This window comes from Schistocerca americana, chromosome X (assembly GCF_021461395.2).
Source record: "Schistocerca americana isolate TAMUIC-IGC-003095 chromosome X, iqSchAmer2.1, whole genome shotgun sequence".
NCBI lineage: Eukaryota > Metazoa > Arthropoda > Insecta > Orthoptera > Acrididae > Schistocerca > Schistocerca americana.
This window is the reverse complement of record NC_060130.1, coordinates 707,546,530-707,564,442: the sequence shown is the minus strand read 5'-3', so window position 1 is coordinate 707,564,442 and position 17,913 is coordinate 707,546,530. Positions and strand designations below refer to the sequence as shown.

The window sequence follows — 17,913 nt, the reverse complement described above, 5'->3', positions numbered from 1 at the left end:
CAAGAGGCAAGTACTACGAAAGATTTAGAGGAATCTAACGCAATATTAGCAGTTAGGGAACACCATATTCACTATCCTTTTCGCATCATTGTAACTTCAGACACCTCGTGGGTCTGGAAGCAAGTGAACAGTGTGCTGATGTAAGTCTCGTTTGGCGACCTGTGCAGTAGTCTAGGTACAGAAGATCCAGTCTCAATTTCACTGTCGACTTCAGATACGAGGACAACTCAGTATCGGAAACTAATACAAGTAGACTTTAGATAGACGTACATTGATGAGCCAGAATATTACGACCTCTGCTCACCACGAGACTGATTGCTGGCCCGTTGTGTTGATGACATGTGACACCGTAGAGGAAGTAGGTGTTGCGTATTTGAGCTATGTTAGGTAAGAAATACGGATAAGGCAATGTATCCAGATAGCATACGACATTTATTATTTAGGACCAAGAAATGACTAACTAGTACAAATCTAAAGAGCGAACATATACTACTGAACTTATCACTCAACATAAATGCCTCAGTACGACCATTAGGAAGAATTTATTTGGTGTTATTCAGGTCTATTTTCGTAAACAGGTCGTGTTAGGATAAGAATTTCAATGCAGAGAAGCTGAGTCTTCACGAAAGCTCCTACAGCAACAAAAGCGACCGTTAACTTTTTCTGCGACACTTTACGATTTCCGGGAAGAGACTGATATGTAATGGATGGGCTGTTCAATAGGAAGAATGCATCCTGTGTTATTCTGGGATATTTTCGTAAACAGTTTTTGAAAGCATTGAAAAGATTTCTATAGCGCGTCCAGAGGGAGACCTGGATGTTATTTACATAGACATGAGATGTCAGTATAACACTGACAACCTTTTCGCTGCACTTGCCAGGGTGAGTCACTAGGCAATCACCTCTCGCTGGGCAATTAGGTGTGCACTGCGGCTGTAGATACAAAGGCTATGCGTCAGCCATTGTGGCTAGTTAAACACTTGTTTTGATAGGAGTTTCTCAGGCGTCAAGCATGAAAGGGAAGACGCCACCTCATGCTTGTGGGACATGAACGGACACATGCATGTGGCTCGGCAGCTGACGGCCGCGTCGTCGTTTTGCGGGGGCCACCAGTGCACCCTGATTACTGGCAGCAAGTGTGGTGGCTTTCTGTGCAATCCAGTGGGCAGCACATGATTCACAATCAAAAGATTTTTACCAGTGTGATTATGTGTGATAGGTGTTTCATGACGGAATTCCTTGTGCGATCGGAATTAAAAGAAAGCGATCTATTTAATTACTTCTTACGAGACCTGCATGTTTCCAGATGGCAGAGAAAGATGTGCAAGAGAAATACAACCCCTGAAAATCGATTTTTTTATAAATAAAAAATATACCCGTAAATTTCTTTTCGTGAGATCCTTCCTCTCTGTCACTGAGCCACCAGTTTCCAGGAAGGGGAAGGGTGGGGAGAAGAGTCAGGTGATGGGTGTTTCCCAGAGGGGGAGGGCGTAATTAATTGATCAATTTAATTAAGTAGTTGTTAAGTCCTTGAAAACTAAAAGACGACGAATGAGTAAGCACCACGATGCGACAAGACGAAGTTGCCAGGTTTGTACCCGTAGCGTGGAGACGAAGTCTGATGCATCAAAATAGTCTTTAGATGTACTCTCGAGGAATTACCATACTAGTCGTATTGTTTGGCCATGTACCAGATTAGCTGCTGAAGCCTTGAGATTTTCTTTTAAGGATGCACGCAGGCCGAGCAGCACGACAGGTAATACCATCCAATGATGCGAGTCTTGACATATTAATGTTGCCTCCAGTTGCCGGTTCAGCCATTCCACAAGTCCGTTAGCTGCGGAGTGGTACGCCGCAGTGTGGATATGTTTCATGCCCAATGAAGTGGCTTGGGCTTTAAGCATATACCACTCAACTTGACGATCTTGATCTGTGGTGACACGTAGAGGCACGCAGAAAACGGGCAACCCATCCTCGAAAGAACGTAGTTGCCACTGTTTAAGCTGTTATATTATTCATAAGAAAGTCTTCTCGCCATTACGAAATGCGGTCGATTTCGTGAGACACTAAATGAAACCTTCATAAGGTGGTAACAATCCGATTATGTCAAAATGGACTCCCTCGAATTGTTGATCAGGTGGGGTAAACGTGCCAAGTGTTGCTTTATCATGTTGAGTGACATTATTCCTCTGGCAAACACAAATAGCTTGCAATTCTCGTTCATACCTAGCCAAACGAAAGTGCAATTTACAAGATTCAACGTTCTGCAGACCTCCGCATGCACCAAGTTATGCAATGATGCCATGCCTTGATATCGAAACTGCAGGGAATAAATTTGCGCTTCTTCGTCGCTGAAACATGTCAATACATTTGTATGTTCACCAATGTTGCTGAAACACGGTGGAGGCGCAGGCCGGTTGGTTGCTCCAACAGTGTGCGTAGCTCTGAATCGTGATGTGACCGCTCAAGGGATTCGTAGTCGAATGCGGTTGTGTTTCGAGGCAAGAGAGAATGAAGTCCTCGAAGAAGTTCTTTAAGGTTTCGAAACAGATGAAAATCGGATGCGGTCAAGTCGACACTATACGGAGGATCATCGATGACAAGGAACGCAAGGCGTCGGATTGCTGCCGATGACGCTGCGTTCATGTGTGGTCTGACTTTGTTACGCTGAAGGAGAGGGTGCTTGTGTGTGGACAAACTCTTCGAATACGTGCTTCCTATTTTCTGAGCGTTTCGTTGTACCACACACCGTCAGAGTTACGTCAGACTCCGCCATGTTACACACTACAATTCGCAGCCCTCTAGTGGCGGGGTGTTGTAACTTGCGTGAGCGAAGCACGAAATTCAGTGGAGTAATATGCATGACATTTAATACCTCAAGCGATACAGAGAATAGAATAAAAAAATTCGGAGGCATTATCTTTCAGCACGCCTACGTATGTTGCGCATCACTGGAGACTGGTCTTGCCGTGTGTACGGCTGTCTCCCGTATCTTACGACGGATACATCACTTCCCAGAATGTGGGCGGAAATGACCACAGGAACAGCGTTCCCGTCATCTACGCACTTGGCTTACCACAGTGTGCAGACTTGTGATCACAGTCGTACTTCTAAGTAAATAGCTGATAATGGTGAACGCACATTACAATTTTGTATTGTGAATAATCTGACGTCGCCAAAGTTGTGAGAAAGTGTTGTTACTTTACCTGTACATCTACATCTACATCTCTGCCGTTCACACTTACTGGTAAGTGCCTATCGGAAGGTTCATCGAACCACATTCACACTATTACTCTACTGTTCCACTCTCTGACACCACGCAAGATAAATGAACACTTAAATCTTTCTGTACGAACTCTGATTTCTCTTGTTTTATTATAATGGTCACTTCTGCCTATGTAGGAACGTTTTAACAAAATATTTGCATTCAGAGGAGAACGTTGGAGATTGAAACGTCGTGAAAAGATTTCGCAACAACGAAAAATACCTTTGTTTTAATAGCTGTCGCCCCAACTTGCGTATGGTGTGCGTAACACGATCTCTTCTATTTCGTGATAAGACAAACCGAACTGCTCTTCTCTCAACTTTTTCGACGTCTTTCTTCAATCAGATCTGGTAAGGAACCCAAGATGCACAGTAGTTCTCAAGCAGAGGACGGACAAGCGTACTGTAGGCAGTCTTTTTAGTAGACCTGTTGATCTTCTAATTGCTCTGCCAATAAAACGCTGTCTCTGGTTTGCCTTCACCGCTACGTTATCTATGTGATCATTCCAATTTAAGCCATTAGATTTATGTGATTTATCATGTAACCGAAACTTAACGGAATTATTTCCACAGTCATGTGCATGACGTCACACTTTTCATTATTTAGGATCAACTTCCTCTTTTCGCACCACACAAATATCTTGTCTGTATTATTTTGCAATTGGTTTTGATCTTCGGATGATTTTAGTAGACATTAAATGACAGCACCATCTGCAAGCGATCTAAGATGGCTGCTCAGATTGTCTCCTAAATCGTTTATACAGATTAGGAACAGCAGAGGACCTATTGAACTTTCTGGAGAACGCCAGATATCGATTGTGTTTTACTCGATGACTTTCGTCAATTACTACTGACTGTGAAATCACGAATACAGTCACGAAGCATGCAAATTGATTCTAAGCCGTTCGTGAGGAACTGTATCAAAAGTCTTTTGGAAATCTAGAAGTATGGAATCAATCTGAGACACCCCTGTCGATAGCACTCATTCCCTCGTGAGAGTAAAGAGCTAGTTGTGTTTCACAGGAACGATATTTTATGAATCCGTGCTGTGTACGACACACGCCCTTCTCAAAGTTTTGGATGAGTGCTTTCAGATGCTATATTTCCCTGAATTTCAGTTTCCAGGAAGCTATGCTGAAGTGATGTAGCGCAGTTTGATGTAAACAACTTATCAACATTATCGTTGTTGTGATTATATTAGTACAATTTATAAGTACTGTTTCTCATTGTTATTAAAACAGTAAGCTTCATTGGCACGCTGAGATTGGAGATAATGGCAAGCTATATTTTGGGGGAGGAAGTGCAGAGGTTGTAACAACCACTCAAGAACTGACCCTCAGATCCTCAACTCCGAGTTCGTAGTAAGTACTACATTGTTGCACTAGGGCAGCTGCCATTATGTAAAATGATTTTTGAGACGATTCTTTTTTTTCTTGGAATAAAAACAATCTATAGTGCGCCGCTGAAAGCCGAGGTAGTGGTACCTGCAGCAGCAGCGTCGGCTCCTGCCGGAAGGCGAGTGCGGTGCGTACGAGCGGCACGTCGGCCAGGCGGCCGCGCTCCACCAGCCGGTTCATCGCCTCGCGCACCTTCCGCCCGTCCGACTTGCCTCCGAAGAAGTGGAACACCACCTCCGCTGCTGGCCTGCACAACAGTGTCAGAAATTCAACCACACTGCTTCATAGCTGATAAAGAACTATCAAATACAGAGTGCTCATACTTGTTTTGTAAATAAAACTGCCTTTTCCTGCTGCTAGTTACTTTATTTATCCCATACGCGTTTCGCCCTCTCCTGTTCTAAGGCATCATCAGTGGGATATATAACGATAGAGTTTTGTTAGTTTTAGATTATTAAACAGTTCACTTCGCGATTTTTTTGTAAAAAAAGTAATTACTTACGATTTGCTGATCTGCGTTTCGTCACATCTGGTCTGGAGTTCGCACTGCCACTTTTATCACTGCCATATAATCACATCTTTGTGTTCTCGCCTTCCACACACTGTACATCATGTTCCTCACTCTTTTTTGTGGTGGACTATTGTTCTTTTGTCAATCGATAAAACTATTTCGTCGTACATTTTTTTTTACAACGTAAATATTGCCACTCCATTACGTGTTTCATTGTCTTTGGTATGTTTACCTATGTGTTGCCAACCTAACGAAGTATATGTTCGAGACTAACTCCTATTTATGATGTTTATACCGTGTGTGTGTATATGAGTGAGAGAGATAGGGGGATAGAGCTGACGAGTTTTCTTAATACTTTTTGCGGGCGTTATTCTATTATTGTATCTATTAGTGTAAATAATGAATTGCTTGGCATGTGTACTTGGTCATTCTTTTCCCTCTACTTTGGTTTTCTGTATGTGGTAATTTTCTTGCATGGTTAGGAGGTTTTTTTATTGTTGATTCTAATTATTTTCATGCCAACTTCTCTAGTGGTTGGTTTGTGGTCATTTTCTCTTAGGTGTTCTGCAAATGTGGAGTGGTTTGTCCCATATTTCCACGCTCTCATGTGTTCTTTGTATCTGACATTGTATTCTGTTGAATGACCAGGTACATATGCCAAGTAATTCCTTATTTACACTAATAGATAAAATAATAGAATACACACACACACACACACACACACACACACACACACACGGTATAAACATCATAAATAGAAATACTTCGTTAGGTTGGCAACAAATAGGTAAACATACCAAAGAAGATGAAAGACGTAATGAAGTCGAAATACACTCCTGGAAATGGAAAAAAGAACACATTGACACCGGTGTGTCAGACCCACCATACTTGCTCCGGACACTGCGAGAGGGCTGTACAAGCAATGATCACACGCACGGCACAGCGGACACACCAGGAACCGCGGTGTTGGCCGTCAAATGGCGCTAGCTGCGCAGCATTTGTGCATCGCCGCCGTCAGTGTCAGCCAGTTTGCCGTGGCATACGGAGCTCCATCACAGTCTTTAACACTGGTAGCATGCCGCGACAGCGTGGACGTGAACCGTATGTGCAGTTGACGGACTTTGAGCGAGGGCGTATAGTGGGCATGCGGGAGGCCGGGTGGACGTACCGCCGAATTGCTCAACACGTGGGGCGTGAGGTCTCCACAGTACATCGATGTTGTCGCCAGTGGTCGGCGGAAGGTGCACGTGCCCGTCGACCTGGGACCGGACCGCAGCGACGCACGGATGCACGCCAAGACCGTAGGATCCTACGCAGTGCCGTAGGGGACCGCACCGCCACTTCCCAGCAAATTAGGGACACTGTTGCTCCTGGGGTATCGGCGAGGACCATTCGCAACCGTCTCCATGAAGCTGGGCTACGGTCCCGCACACCGTTAGGCCGTCTTCCGCTCACGCCCCAACAGCGTGCAGCCCGCCTCCAGTGGTGTCGCGAAAGGCGTGAATGGAGGGACGAATGGAGACGTGTCGTCTTCAGCGATGAGAGTCGCTTCTGCCTTGGTGCCAATGATGGTCGTATGCGTGTTTGGTGCCGTGCAGGTGAGCGCCACAATCAGGACTGCATACGACCGAGGCACACAGGGCCAACACCCGGCATCATGGTGTGGGGAGCGATCTCCTACACTGGCCGTACACCACTGGTGATCGTCGAGGGGACACTGAATAGTGCACGGTACATCCAAACCGTCATCGAACCCATCGTTCTACCATTCCTAGACCGGCAAGGGAACTTGCTGTTCCAACAGGACAATGCACGTCCGCATGTATCCCGTGCCACCCAACGTGCTCTAGAAGGTGTAAGTCAACTACCCTGGCCAGCAAGATCTCCGGATCTGTCCCTCATTGAGCATGTTTGGGACTGGATGAAGCGTCGTCTCACGCGGTCTGCACGTCCAGCACGAACGCTGGTCCAACTGAGGCGCCAGGTGGAAATGGCATGGCAAGCCGTTCCACAGGACTACATCCAGCATCTCTACGATCGTCTCCATGGGAGAATAGCAGCCTGCATTGCTGCGAAAGGTGGATATACACTGTACTAGTGCCGACATTGTGCATGCTCTGTTGCCTGTGTCTATGTGCCTGTGGTTCTGTCAGTGTGATCATGTGATGTATCTGACCCCAGGAATGTGTCAATAAAGTTTCCCCTTCCTGGGACAATGAATTCACGGTGTTCTTATTTCAATTTCCAGGAGTGTATTTACGTTGTGAAAAGCACTGTACGACGAAATAGTTGTATCGAGTGACAAAAGAACAATAGTCCACCACAAAAAAGAGTGAGAAGCACGGTGAACAGTGAGTGGAAGGCGAGAACACAAAGATGTGATTATATGGCAGTGATAAATGTGGTAGTGCGAACTCCAGACCAGATGTGACGAAACGCAGATCAGCAAATCGTAAGTAATTCCTTTTTTTACAAAAAAATTGCGATGTGAACTGTTTAATAATATAAAACTAACAATACTGTGTCGTTATAGATCCCACTGATGATGCCTTAGAACAGGAGAAGGCGAAACGCGTATGGGATAAATAAAGTAACTAGCAGCAGGAAAAGGCAGTTTTATTTACAAAACTAGTACTTATGTGCTTGCCGCGGAGGATGGCCACACAAACAAACTTGTTACAGAGTGCTCAGTTCACCCCTTTCATTTCGTTTTGATGCAACACGAACTTTATAGACATAATACAAAATTTGGTCACTTTTCACAGGCAATGTGATAAGCTGAGTAGACACAAGACTGGGGAACTCGTTAGCGCTATTGTAAGAAAAGACGATGTATGGCTGCTGGCTGCCTCTTGGAAGACATATTTCAAAATAGCATGTTTTACAAAGGCGCGGTTGGCATTACTGTACCGGACAAAGTGTAGGCGTAATTAGGTTGGAGTCCGACGTAACTAGTAAGTCTTTTTGGTCACTGTTGAATGTTTGTATCATTTGTCTTATTTGCCGATGGTACAAACATTGCAATAAATAGTAAATCAAATACAAATTTAGAAAGGGCAGCTAATCAAATTTTTACTGACATTAATAAGTGGTTCATAGCCAATTCACTGTCATTAAACTTTGAAAAGACCCAATATATGCAGTTCAGAACTTCCAAGAGATTTCCTTCTGGTGTGTGTATAAAATATGATGACATGGAAATAGGAGAAGTTGAGAGTGTGAAATTCTTGGGATTACAACTTTATAATAAATTCAGTTGGGAGCAACGTACTAACGAACTGCTAAAGCGCCTAAACAAGTCTGTGTTTGCAATGCGAATGATGTCATACATAGGAGACATAAATATTAAAAAAACTGCCATATTTTGCTTATTTTCACTCCATTATGTCACATGGTATCACATTTTGTGGTAACTCTACAAACAGAGGAAAAATATTTAGAGTACAGAAGCGTATCAAAAGAGTAATGAGTAGTGTAGGTCCAAGAACATCATGTCGAAACCTATTCAAAGAATTGGGCATATTAACGACAGCTTCTCAGTATATTTATTCCTTGATGAAGTTTGTTCTAAATAATACATTTCTTTTTCAAAAGAAAATGGCTCTGAGCACTATGGGACTTAACATCTATGGTCATCAGTCCCCTAGAACTTAAAACTACTTAAACCTAACTAACCTAAGGACATCACACAACACCCAGTCATCACGAGGCAGAGAAAATCCCTGACCCCGCCGGGAATCGAACCCGGGAACCCGGGCGCGGGAAGCGAGAACGCTACCGCACGACCACGAGCCACGGACTTTCTTTTTCCAACTAGCTGCTTAGTACACAGTATCAATACTAGGAATATGAACAATATACATAAAGATTTAAAATCACTTACTCTTGCCCAGAAAGGAGTCCAGTATTCAGCAACGCATATTTTCAATAAGTTACTAGCAACCATTAAGAATTTAGTTTCAGACAAGGCACAATTTGAATACAATTTAAAAGAATCTTTGGTGGCCAACTCCTTCTTTTCCGTCCACGAGTTTCTCAACAAGTGCAGTAGACCATTTTAATGAAAATTTATTATACTTCAATTTTTGACAATACTTGGTTGTAACAGCCAAGTGTCTACCTACTGTGTGAATTACGGATGTATGGAAAGCAGATGTAAGTCTTAAGTCTGTAAATAGTGGAAGTTTAATTTTAAATCTTGCACATAATCTGTCTATTCTTAACTGAGGATCACTGAAATGAATAATTTACTTCAATTTTTGACAATACTTGGTTGTAATAGCCAAGAAACTAGCAAATGTCTCAATGATGGATTTAATGAAAGAAGATGTAAGCATTAAACCTGTAAATATTAGAAGTTTAAATTTAATTCATGTACATAACTTTACTGTTTATTGACTGAGGATCATTAAAATTAATGTAACTCAAGTTCTTCTAATTAAATTTTTGTAATGTGTTCATCTGACATGTTCCACATCCAGGAAGATTCCCTTTTTTATGGGTCTATGGAATGAATAATTAATCTAATTTAATCTAATCTAATCTATCTTGGACATCGTAGGCTTGCAGACATGTTTGAAAAGACTACTTTGATGATTTTATTCTGTAAAGTTCCGCCAATACCTTGTCATAAGTTATGGAGGTGGACTCCACTAGACTCGTGTATTGTTGGCATACACTCTAAGGTAGAAAATGAAAAAAAAAGAATTAAAAAAGTGGAATTATTCGAGGGAAAGAACTTCACAGACTGAGCAAGTCAAATAACGCATTGGTCCACCTCTAGCCCCTGTGCAAGCAGTTATTCGGTTTGTATTGACTGATGCTGTTGTTGGATGTCCTCTTGAGGGATATCATGCCAAATTCTGTACAATTTGCGTGTTATATTGTCAAACTCACGAGCTGGTTGGCGGGTCCTGTCCACGATGCTCCATACGTTCTCAGTTGGGGAGAGGTCTGCCGATCTTGCCGGCCAAGGTATTGTTTAGCAAGCCCGAAGACAAACAGTAGAAAATATCGCCATGTGCAGGTGGGCATTATGTCGCTGAATGTAGGCCCAGAAGAGCTTTCCATGAAGGGCATCAAAACTGGGCGTAGAATATCGTTAACGTGTCGCTGTGCTGTAATGGTGTCGAGGATGACAACCAAATTTGTCCAACTATGAAAAGAAACGGCACCCCAGACAATCAGTCCTGGTTGTTGGGCAGTCTGGCGGGCGACAGTCAGGTTGGTATCTCACCGCTGGTCGGGGCGTCTCCAGACAAGGTTTTCGCGGTTCATCGGGGTTTCATTTAGAAGTGAAACACATAACTGAAGACAAGTATTCTCCAGTCTATTACATTCCAGGCCGAAGGTGGAGGCGACTCGGACAACAGTGGGATAACAAACTGACAGTCGGCCACCATAAGGCCCGACGACTAGGAGTGACGTTCTGGTGTGTCGTTTATTTTGACCTTTGGTTGTCATCCACGGCATCTTTACAGCACAGCCGCACATCTCCTTCACGGGAAGCCATCCTGGCCTTACATTTCAGCAAGGTAATGCCTACCCACACACGAGAAGAGTTTCCAGTGCTTATCTTCATGCTCGCCAAACCCTGTCTCGGTCAGCAAAGTCGCCGGATCTCTGAACAATTGAGAACGTTTTGGGCATTATGGGCAGCCTATTCCAACCATCTCGAAATTTGGGCGATCTAACCCGCCTACTGGACGGAATTTGGCACTATATCCCTAAGGAGGACATGCACCAACTCTATCAAACCGCTTGCGTAAGGGCCAGATGTGGACCAACGCGTTGTTGATTTTTTCAGTTTGTGAAGCTGTTTCTCATGAGTAAATCATCAAATATTTATGAAACTGTAATCAGTTTTTTTCTGGACACGTACATCACATCTATCGATTTACGCCCCGTTCCGATAATTCCTTCATGGTGCTTCGTTCTATTTTGTCTTAGAGTCTATTTGGACACCCAAGTTATGTTAGGCAGTTTATTAACCTTCTTCTGGTTTCCTAGGTTTGCCATTATAAATGGGTTCTCCTACTATCTGATTTGTTAATTTCCGTGTCGCAACTGGTTTGTTATTGTTGAGCTTCTTAAACGAGGTTTATAACCTTATAACGTTTTTTAATATTTTGTCGTTCCTCTGAATTCAACTTGCACATGGTCGCACATGTAGGACCAACAGCTTAATTAACTTCTCGCTACCCGATTTTAAATCTTGCATAATATTTTCCTCCTGGGGGTTTTTATCTTCGTAGTGACGGGGCTGGCTAATGGGTTACGTTTCTCACACAGACACTCTACTGATGGCCTGCTATTTTTTGCTGTTTGTATTACATTGTGATCAATTTCTTACTTTACACGACGGTTATTTTTGCCATAGTACCTTGCCCCCTGCACTCTTCATCCCAATGTTCTGCCGGTAATTGTTTGTTAGCTACTTCCCCTCTTCATGGGGTTGGATTCAGTAACTACGAACGTTGCGGGCGTCTCCGTATGCTAATCTATGTGACGCTACTGTAAGTACTTTTCATTCAGATTTATTTTTATTGGCTGTCTTAATTATTTTATTAGATAGATTCAAGGATACTTTACTTTCTATGTAGTATCACATGAAGATGTTGCTTCAACGCAGCGAAACCCAGAGTGGGAATAAAACTTCAGTTGAAAGCTGTTTGCGGTTTTACTCATGTTCAGTTCACCATAAGACTAGACGATGACCAACTGCAGTTAAGAACTATGCTACACAACTTTCGGCTGGCTACGTTGTTTAGTGAATCATTGGCTCCAAATGATGACCTATGTGGTCATAAACGCTGTAATGACAGTCTTACACGTTACTACGGGTCACGGGTAAAATATTATCATCGCTTAGTAATGACCTGTCAGAGGTGATCGAGATTCACTAGTCGCTTAGCAATGTACAAATAATTTTATTAATTTGGCCACAAGAAAAATCTATTTTCGTAAGACAAGCCATCACCGTTTCGACTTCTGCTTTCTATTCATGTTACCTGCTTTCGAGAATCGCTCGTTGAACCGGTATTTATTTAGAACCCTCATCTAGGCTTTTTATGACTATCCCTAATCAGTGCATCTTAACGCTATACTGAATAATATACAATGAATGGGACATACAGGTCTCCAATTAAACTGTCTGAAACTGTTCAGTCATTGTAAAATGGTTCCTGCAGACGCTTTCCTGTTTTATTTGAATTTGTACTCATATTAGCTCTGTTGTTGTACACCTTTATAATGCCTTGTATATGATTGGAAAATCATTTGTCACGGTCTTACAGCAACAATTATAAACACATACTGGCTTTCATATGAACCACACTGATGAGTGGTTCCTAAAGAACGAGTATAGGATATTTTTCTTCTGTAGCACATAATTTACAGGCTATGACTGTAGAACGTGAGAGCAGAATTGTCAGGGTCAGTGGTCATGTACAGGTCAGTAATCTCAACCATTTGTTAACTGCATTTTATCTAATCTGTAGTATGAATTGCAATTCAGTCACGTGTATCCTTCTGGGTGTTGCAGTTCCCACAAACGTTAGTATTGAGCGTGGTAGGCAGGCATTTTTATCGTGCCAAGTCCTCACCCATTAATGACCAAAAGGAATAGACGTCTTATTAAATTCACGAGTTTTAAGTAATATCTGTCTAGGTAGACCTGAATAAATGCAACTTTAGTTTTGCCAGACGCAAGGTGGCGTCTCGCAGTACTTATTGTGACATCTCCACCGGCCTGAAATACATTTACTTTCTCACTTTACTGTGGAACTTTTTACTTATCACACATATTGTGCCGTTATGCTTATAAGGTCCAATGAGTTTTGCTTGCCTGCTGCTCAATACATATGTTTCATTAAATACAGTATGTGTTAGAGTCTTTTACACGTTTGCGTACTTTTCTTCTGGGGAAGTCTTTCTTCTGCACAACAACGCCAAGAAATATTGTCAAAACACACAAAAACTGTAGCATTGCATACAAACACACACACACACACACACACACACACAGACACACGCGCGCGTGCGCGCTTGCGGGCTTTTCTACTATGTCGTCATGTTAGTTTTTTATATTGCTGTCGACTATAGAACGTATTTGTGTAGTGTCTATATTCAGAGGCTATATTTTGTGATGGTGCGTTTTGTTCCTACTTTATGCCATTGGCTACGTTTAATAGTAAGGTATTGTTCATGTGAATTTTGTTATTTATCAGTTTCTTCCCCTTTGCTAAGATTTACTGATATGATAGTTCTTCTGTAATGGTATGAGATATTGGTGGTGGTATTTAATTTAGGTATGTACTCACTGTACATCATACTCTCTCCTTTTTTATTTTGTAATCAACTGTTTGTAGGCTGTGTGTAGTTATTTTTTCCAGTATTGTATGCTACTTTGTGCACTTTCCTCTGTCTTAATCTGTGTGGTCTTTGTTGTGTGTTTTAGTACTAATTCCGTAATTCAATCTTTTTACTATTGTGTGTCATAAGACAATGTGTAGAGCTTTCTTTTCATCTCCTCCTCATAATTTTTCTTGTTGAATGTATCCTATTTACTGTTGCCTCTGACTTCAATTTCAGAATGTTGTTGGCACTTACGTATTTCTTCGTTTGAGAATATACTGCCCTTTATTCATGATATCGTTACGTTTAGTTTGCTTTTGTTATGATAATGCTATTAGAGTCTACCTTCCTTTTCAGTTTTATCATGACAGTAACTTTTGTGTGACTGCTCTTCTTCAGTTTCTGTTGTACTTGTTTCATTAGGCCCCCTTGTTTTTTTTCTTTATTAATCCACTTGTGAAGCTCACATATATCTGTGTGCTGTGCCATTTTTCTTCTTGGGTTACGGTGTGTTCAGTTCTTACTGTTGGGTTATCTATGCATTGGTTGTTTATTGTGCTTCTGCCATTGTTTTATTTCTGCTCCTAATCAACGTTTTTCTTTTCCATCCAGCTCTTCTCAGTATGATATCTTAAGCTTCGATGAAATGTGCACTGGTGTTCCTGAAACGCCTCGTTGACATGGAAAATTATTGTTTACTTAATTTTTGCAATTGGTGTCATCGTCTTCTGTTCCTGTTTCTGTCGTATTTGATCCACGGCGGTACACATGGTGTGTTCAGCTTCTTTTAGCATATTCATAGGTGTTGATTTAGCCATGGAAAATCTATAATTAGGGGAGGATGTACAAAAAACCTTGAAGATTACTACGATGAAACAATTAGTACGCCAATTAGACGTATGTGGTTAATCGCTGCCGTTATGAAGAACTAACTTTCGATTCTCTGTTTTGATGAGATATTTCTGAGAGCGTTTGTGTCTTCAGGCAGGCATTTTCCGTGTACCACATCATAACTAATATTTTACAATATCCAGAAGTGAGGCATAAAAATGACTTCCTGCGGTCCCAAAACAGTGCACCGCCTCACAACAGCTGCCAGGATTGTGGCCGTCCCGCCATTATGCTGGCTGCACTACTGCAGTGGAAATGACCACTCTGAGCCGCACAGGCAAAATAGCATACACACCTAATAGATAATCATACTGGAAAGCAAGAGGTGTGGAGAATGGCCTCTTCGCCACTCTTTGTTTCATCGCTAATTGCATTAGAGATGGCCAATGGCCAAGATAAGAGTTTTACCAAGAGTTTAGCCTGGCCAGCCTCTAATATTGTGATGTGGGTGACATGCTATCAGAAGCAGCCCAGGGTCGGCAAGAGCCAGCAGGTTGAGACTCGCACATTGCGGGCACAGAAATCAGGCTGTATTAACCACTCTTATATTTTTACTACCCGTCTCTCTAATTCCCGATGGTATTTCCAGTAATGGGTCATTAGTAAATAATTACATCACAAATGGGCAATCCTCCAACAGCGTTCTATTCCTTCGTTATAGTCTTACAGTATCAATCCACAACTAGGAAATTGGTGGGTTCCGAACTGCTATCAACCGTGATGGAAGCATTAAATTTGTGCTTTGTTTATGTATACAAAGGTAAACTATGTTCGCTGAATCTAATGATCTGACCAAAGACAATGCCACTGATTATGTGTCACATTTCATAGTTCACGACGTGTCCTGACGTTGGTTCCTACATGGTATTGGCAAACTTTGTTACTAACGATAGTTCTCTATGAAGGAAAAAATGAAAACGAAACCCGAAATAAGCAAAAGTTGTTTTGGTTCTTCAGTAACACAGTTATTCCGTGTGCCACTTTTTCCATCTTTCATTTCCTTTGCATGTGGATGGGGCCGATCTTTGTGAAACTCCTATTCATTACAGACAATTCTCGGGGAGTTGGGCAAAGGTGCTTCCAAATTGGGAGTGAAAGAAACGTGAGGCACACGTATCTTTGTAGGTAGTGGTTGACTTACAGCTCCAATTACGTGGTGTTAATTACCAGTCATTTTGAGTGCGCTTACTTTCTCATAATTTCTCATAAACTGCGGTATTTTTGCGTAACCAGAGGAACTAATTTTTACTTAAGCACATGAGCTATACTCAAGAATATTTGCTTTTCTAAATGAAATAATAAAATAGTGTAATAATACAGAGGACGCTGACATACGTTGTAGGCAGCACCTAAGACTTGGGAAACCGCCACGATTACTACACCCCTGGAAATGGAAAAAAGAACACATTGACACCGGTGTGTCAGACCCACCATACTTGCTCCGGACACTGCGAGAGGGCTGTACAAGCAATGATCACACGCACGGCACAGCGGACACACCAGGAACCGCGGTGTTGGCCGTCGAATGGCGCTAGCTGCGCAGCATTTGTGCACCGCCGCCGTCAGTGTCAGCCAGTTTGCCGTGGCATACGGAGCTCCATCGCAGTCTTTAACACTGGTAGCATGCCGCGACAGCGTGGACGTGAACCGTATGTGCAGTTGACGGACTTTGAGCGAGGGCGTATAGTGGACATGCGGGAGGCCGGGTGGACGTACCACCGAATTGCTCAATACGTGGGGCGTGAGGTCTCCACAGTACATCGATGTTGTCGCCAGTGGTCGGCGGAAGGTGCACGTGCCCGTCGACCTGGGACCGGACCGCAGCGACGCACGGATGCACGCTGTTGCTCCTGGGGTATCGGCGAGGACCATTCGCAACCGTCTCCATGAAGCTGGGCTACGGTCCCGCACACCGTTAGGCCGTCTTCCGCTCACGCCCCAACATCGTGCAGCCCGCCTCCAGTGGTGTCGCGACAGGCATGAATGGAGGGACGAATGGAGACGTGTCGTCTTCAGCGATGAGAGTCGCTTCTGCCTTGGTGCCAATGATGGTCGTATGCGTGTTTGGCGCCGTGCAGGTGAGCGCCACAATCAGGACTGCATACGACCGAGGCACACAGGGCCAACACCCGGCATCATGGTGTGGGGAGCGATCTCCTACACTGGCCGTACACCACTGGTGATCGTCGAGGGGACACTGAATAGTGCACGGTACATCCAAACCGTCATCGAACCCATCGTTCTACCATTCCTAGACCGGCAAGGGAACTTGCTGTTCCAACAGGGCAATGCAAGTCCGCATGTATCCCGTGCCACCCAACGTGCTCTAGAAGGTGTAAGTCAACTACCCTGGCCAGCAAGATCTCCGCATCTATCCCCCATTGAGCATGTTTGGGACTGGATGAAGCGTCGTCTCACGCGGTCTGCACGTCCAGCACGAACGCTGGTCCAACTGAGGCGCCAGGTGGAAATGGCATGGCAAGCCGTTCCACAGGACTACATCCAGCATCTCTACGATCGTCTCCATGGGAGAATAGCAGCCTGCATTGCTGCGAAAGGTGGATATACACTGTACTAGTGCCGACATTGTGCATGCTCTGTTGCCTGTGTCTATGTGCCTGTGGTTCTGTCAGTGTGATCATGTGATGTATCTGACCCCAGGAATGTGTCAATAAAGTTTCCCCTTCCTGGGACAATGAATTCACGGTGTTCTTATTTCAATTTCCAGGAGTGTACATCAAAAACGTACTTGAAAAATCGGTATCATTTTCCGAAACGTGCAGGAGCCAAGGCATTGGCGGGGAGTGTGGTGGGGAGGGGGGGAGGCGAGGGGTTTCAACCTTCTCCCTCTAAAGCCACGATTGTTTTTTTTTTAAGTGGGTTTTAAGTCGCTCACGTTAAAATATGGCAGTTATAAGTTGTAATGAGTACGACATTAAGTTTTGCCTGTTAAACACTTACAATGACAAACTGCAAAATTTTGCCGCAGTGAGAAGTGGCACGATATCTATAAAGCCAAATCCACGCCGGCCTTGCCGCACAAAAGTGAGACGTTTGGTGCATCGCGGCCTGTGTGTACGTCAAACCGAGTGTACTGCGCCGCGCTGTTCAACAACGAACAAGTTCCGTACTGTGTCGGTACATTAAAGGAAATGATTTGTTCGTACACGGCTCTGTTTGGACGATGTTTCTCGTTTAGTATTGTTATTGATGCGCGTGCGTGCACAATGTAACACTTCTACGCACGTCTGCTTCATACTGTGCAGTTCTGAGCTGTTCTACGGCGTTTTGCGGTTGTCTGTGCCACGAGTTTGTTTGCAGCGAGGCGGGTCCGGGGTGGAAGCGGCTTAAACTGTCGACTTATAAGTTGAGATTCGACTCCATACTTGTTATCGGTACAATTCGGTACACTTCGTGTCAACCTCTTATGCTTATATGCTTATGACTGCTGCCAACTTTAATGATTTAACAGCTGTAGCTGCTGACTATCTTCGG

The 17,913-nt window shown here is 43.4% G+C and overlaps 1 protein-coding gene across 1 annotated transcript in view; it reads right to left on the bottom strand.

The window, feature by feature from the left end:
- Nucleotides 1–17,913, bottom strand: part of LOC124556265 (latent-transforming growth factor beta-binding protein 4-like) — a 505,946-nt gene that overhangs the window by 62,013 nt on the left and 426,020 nt on the right. Inside the window, exon 7 of the mRNA XM_047130251.1 lies at nucleotides 4,749–4,908. Within this exon, the coding sequence (XP_046986207.1) occupies nucleotides 4,749–4,908 (160 nt within the window). The remainder of the gene's footprint in view (nucleotides 1–4,748; nucleotides 4,909–17,913) is intronic.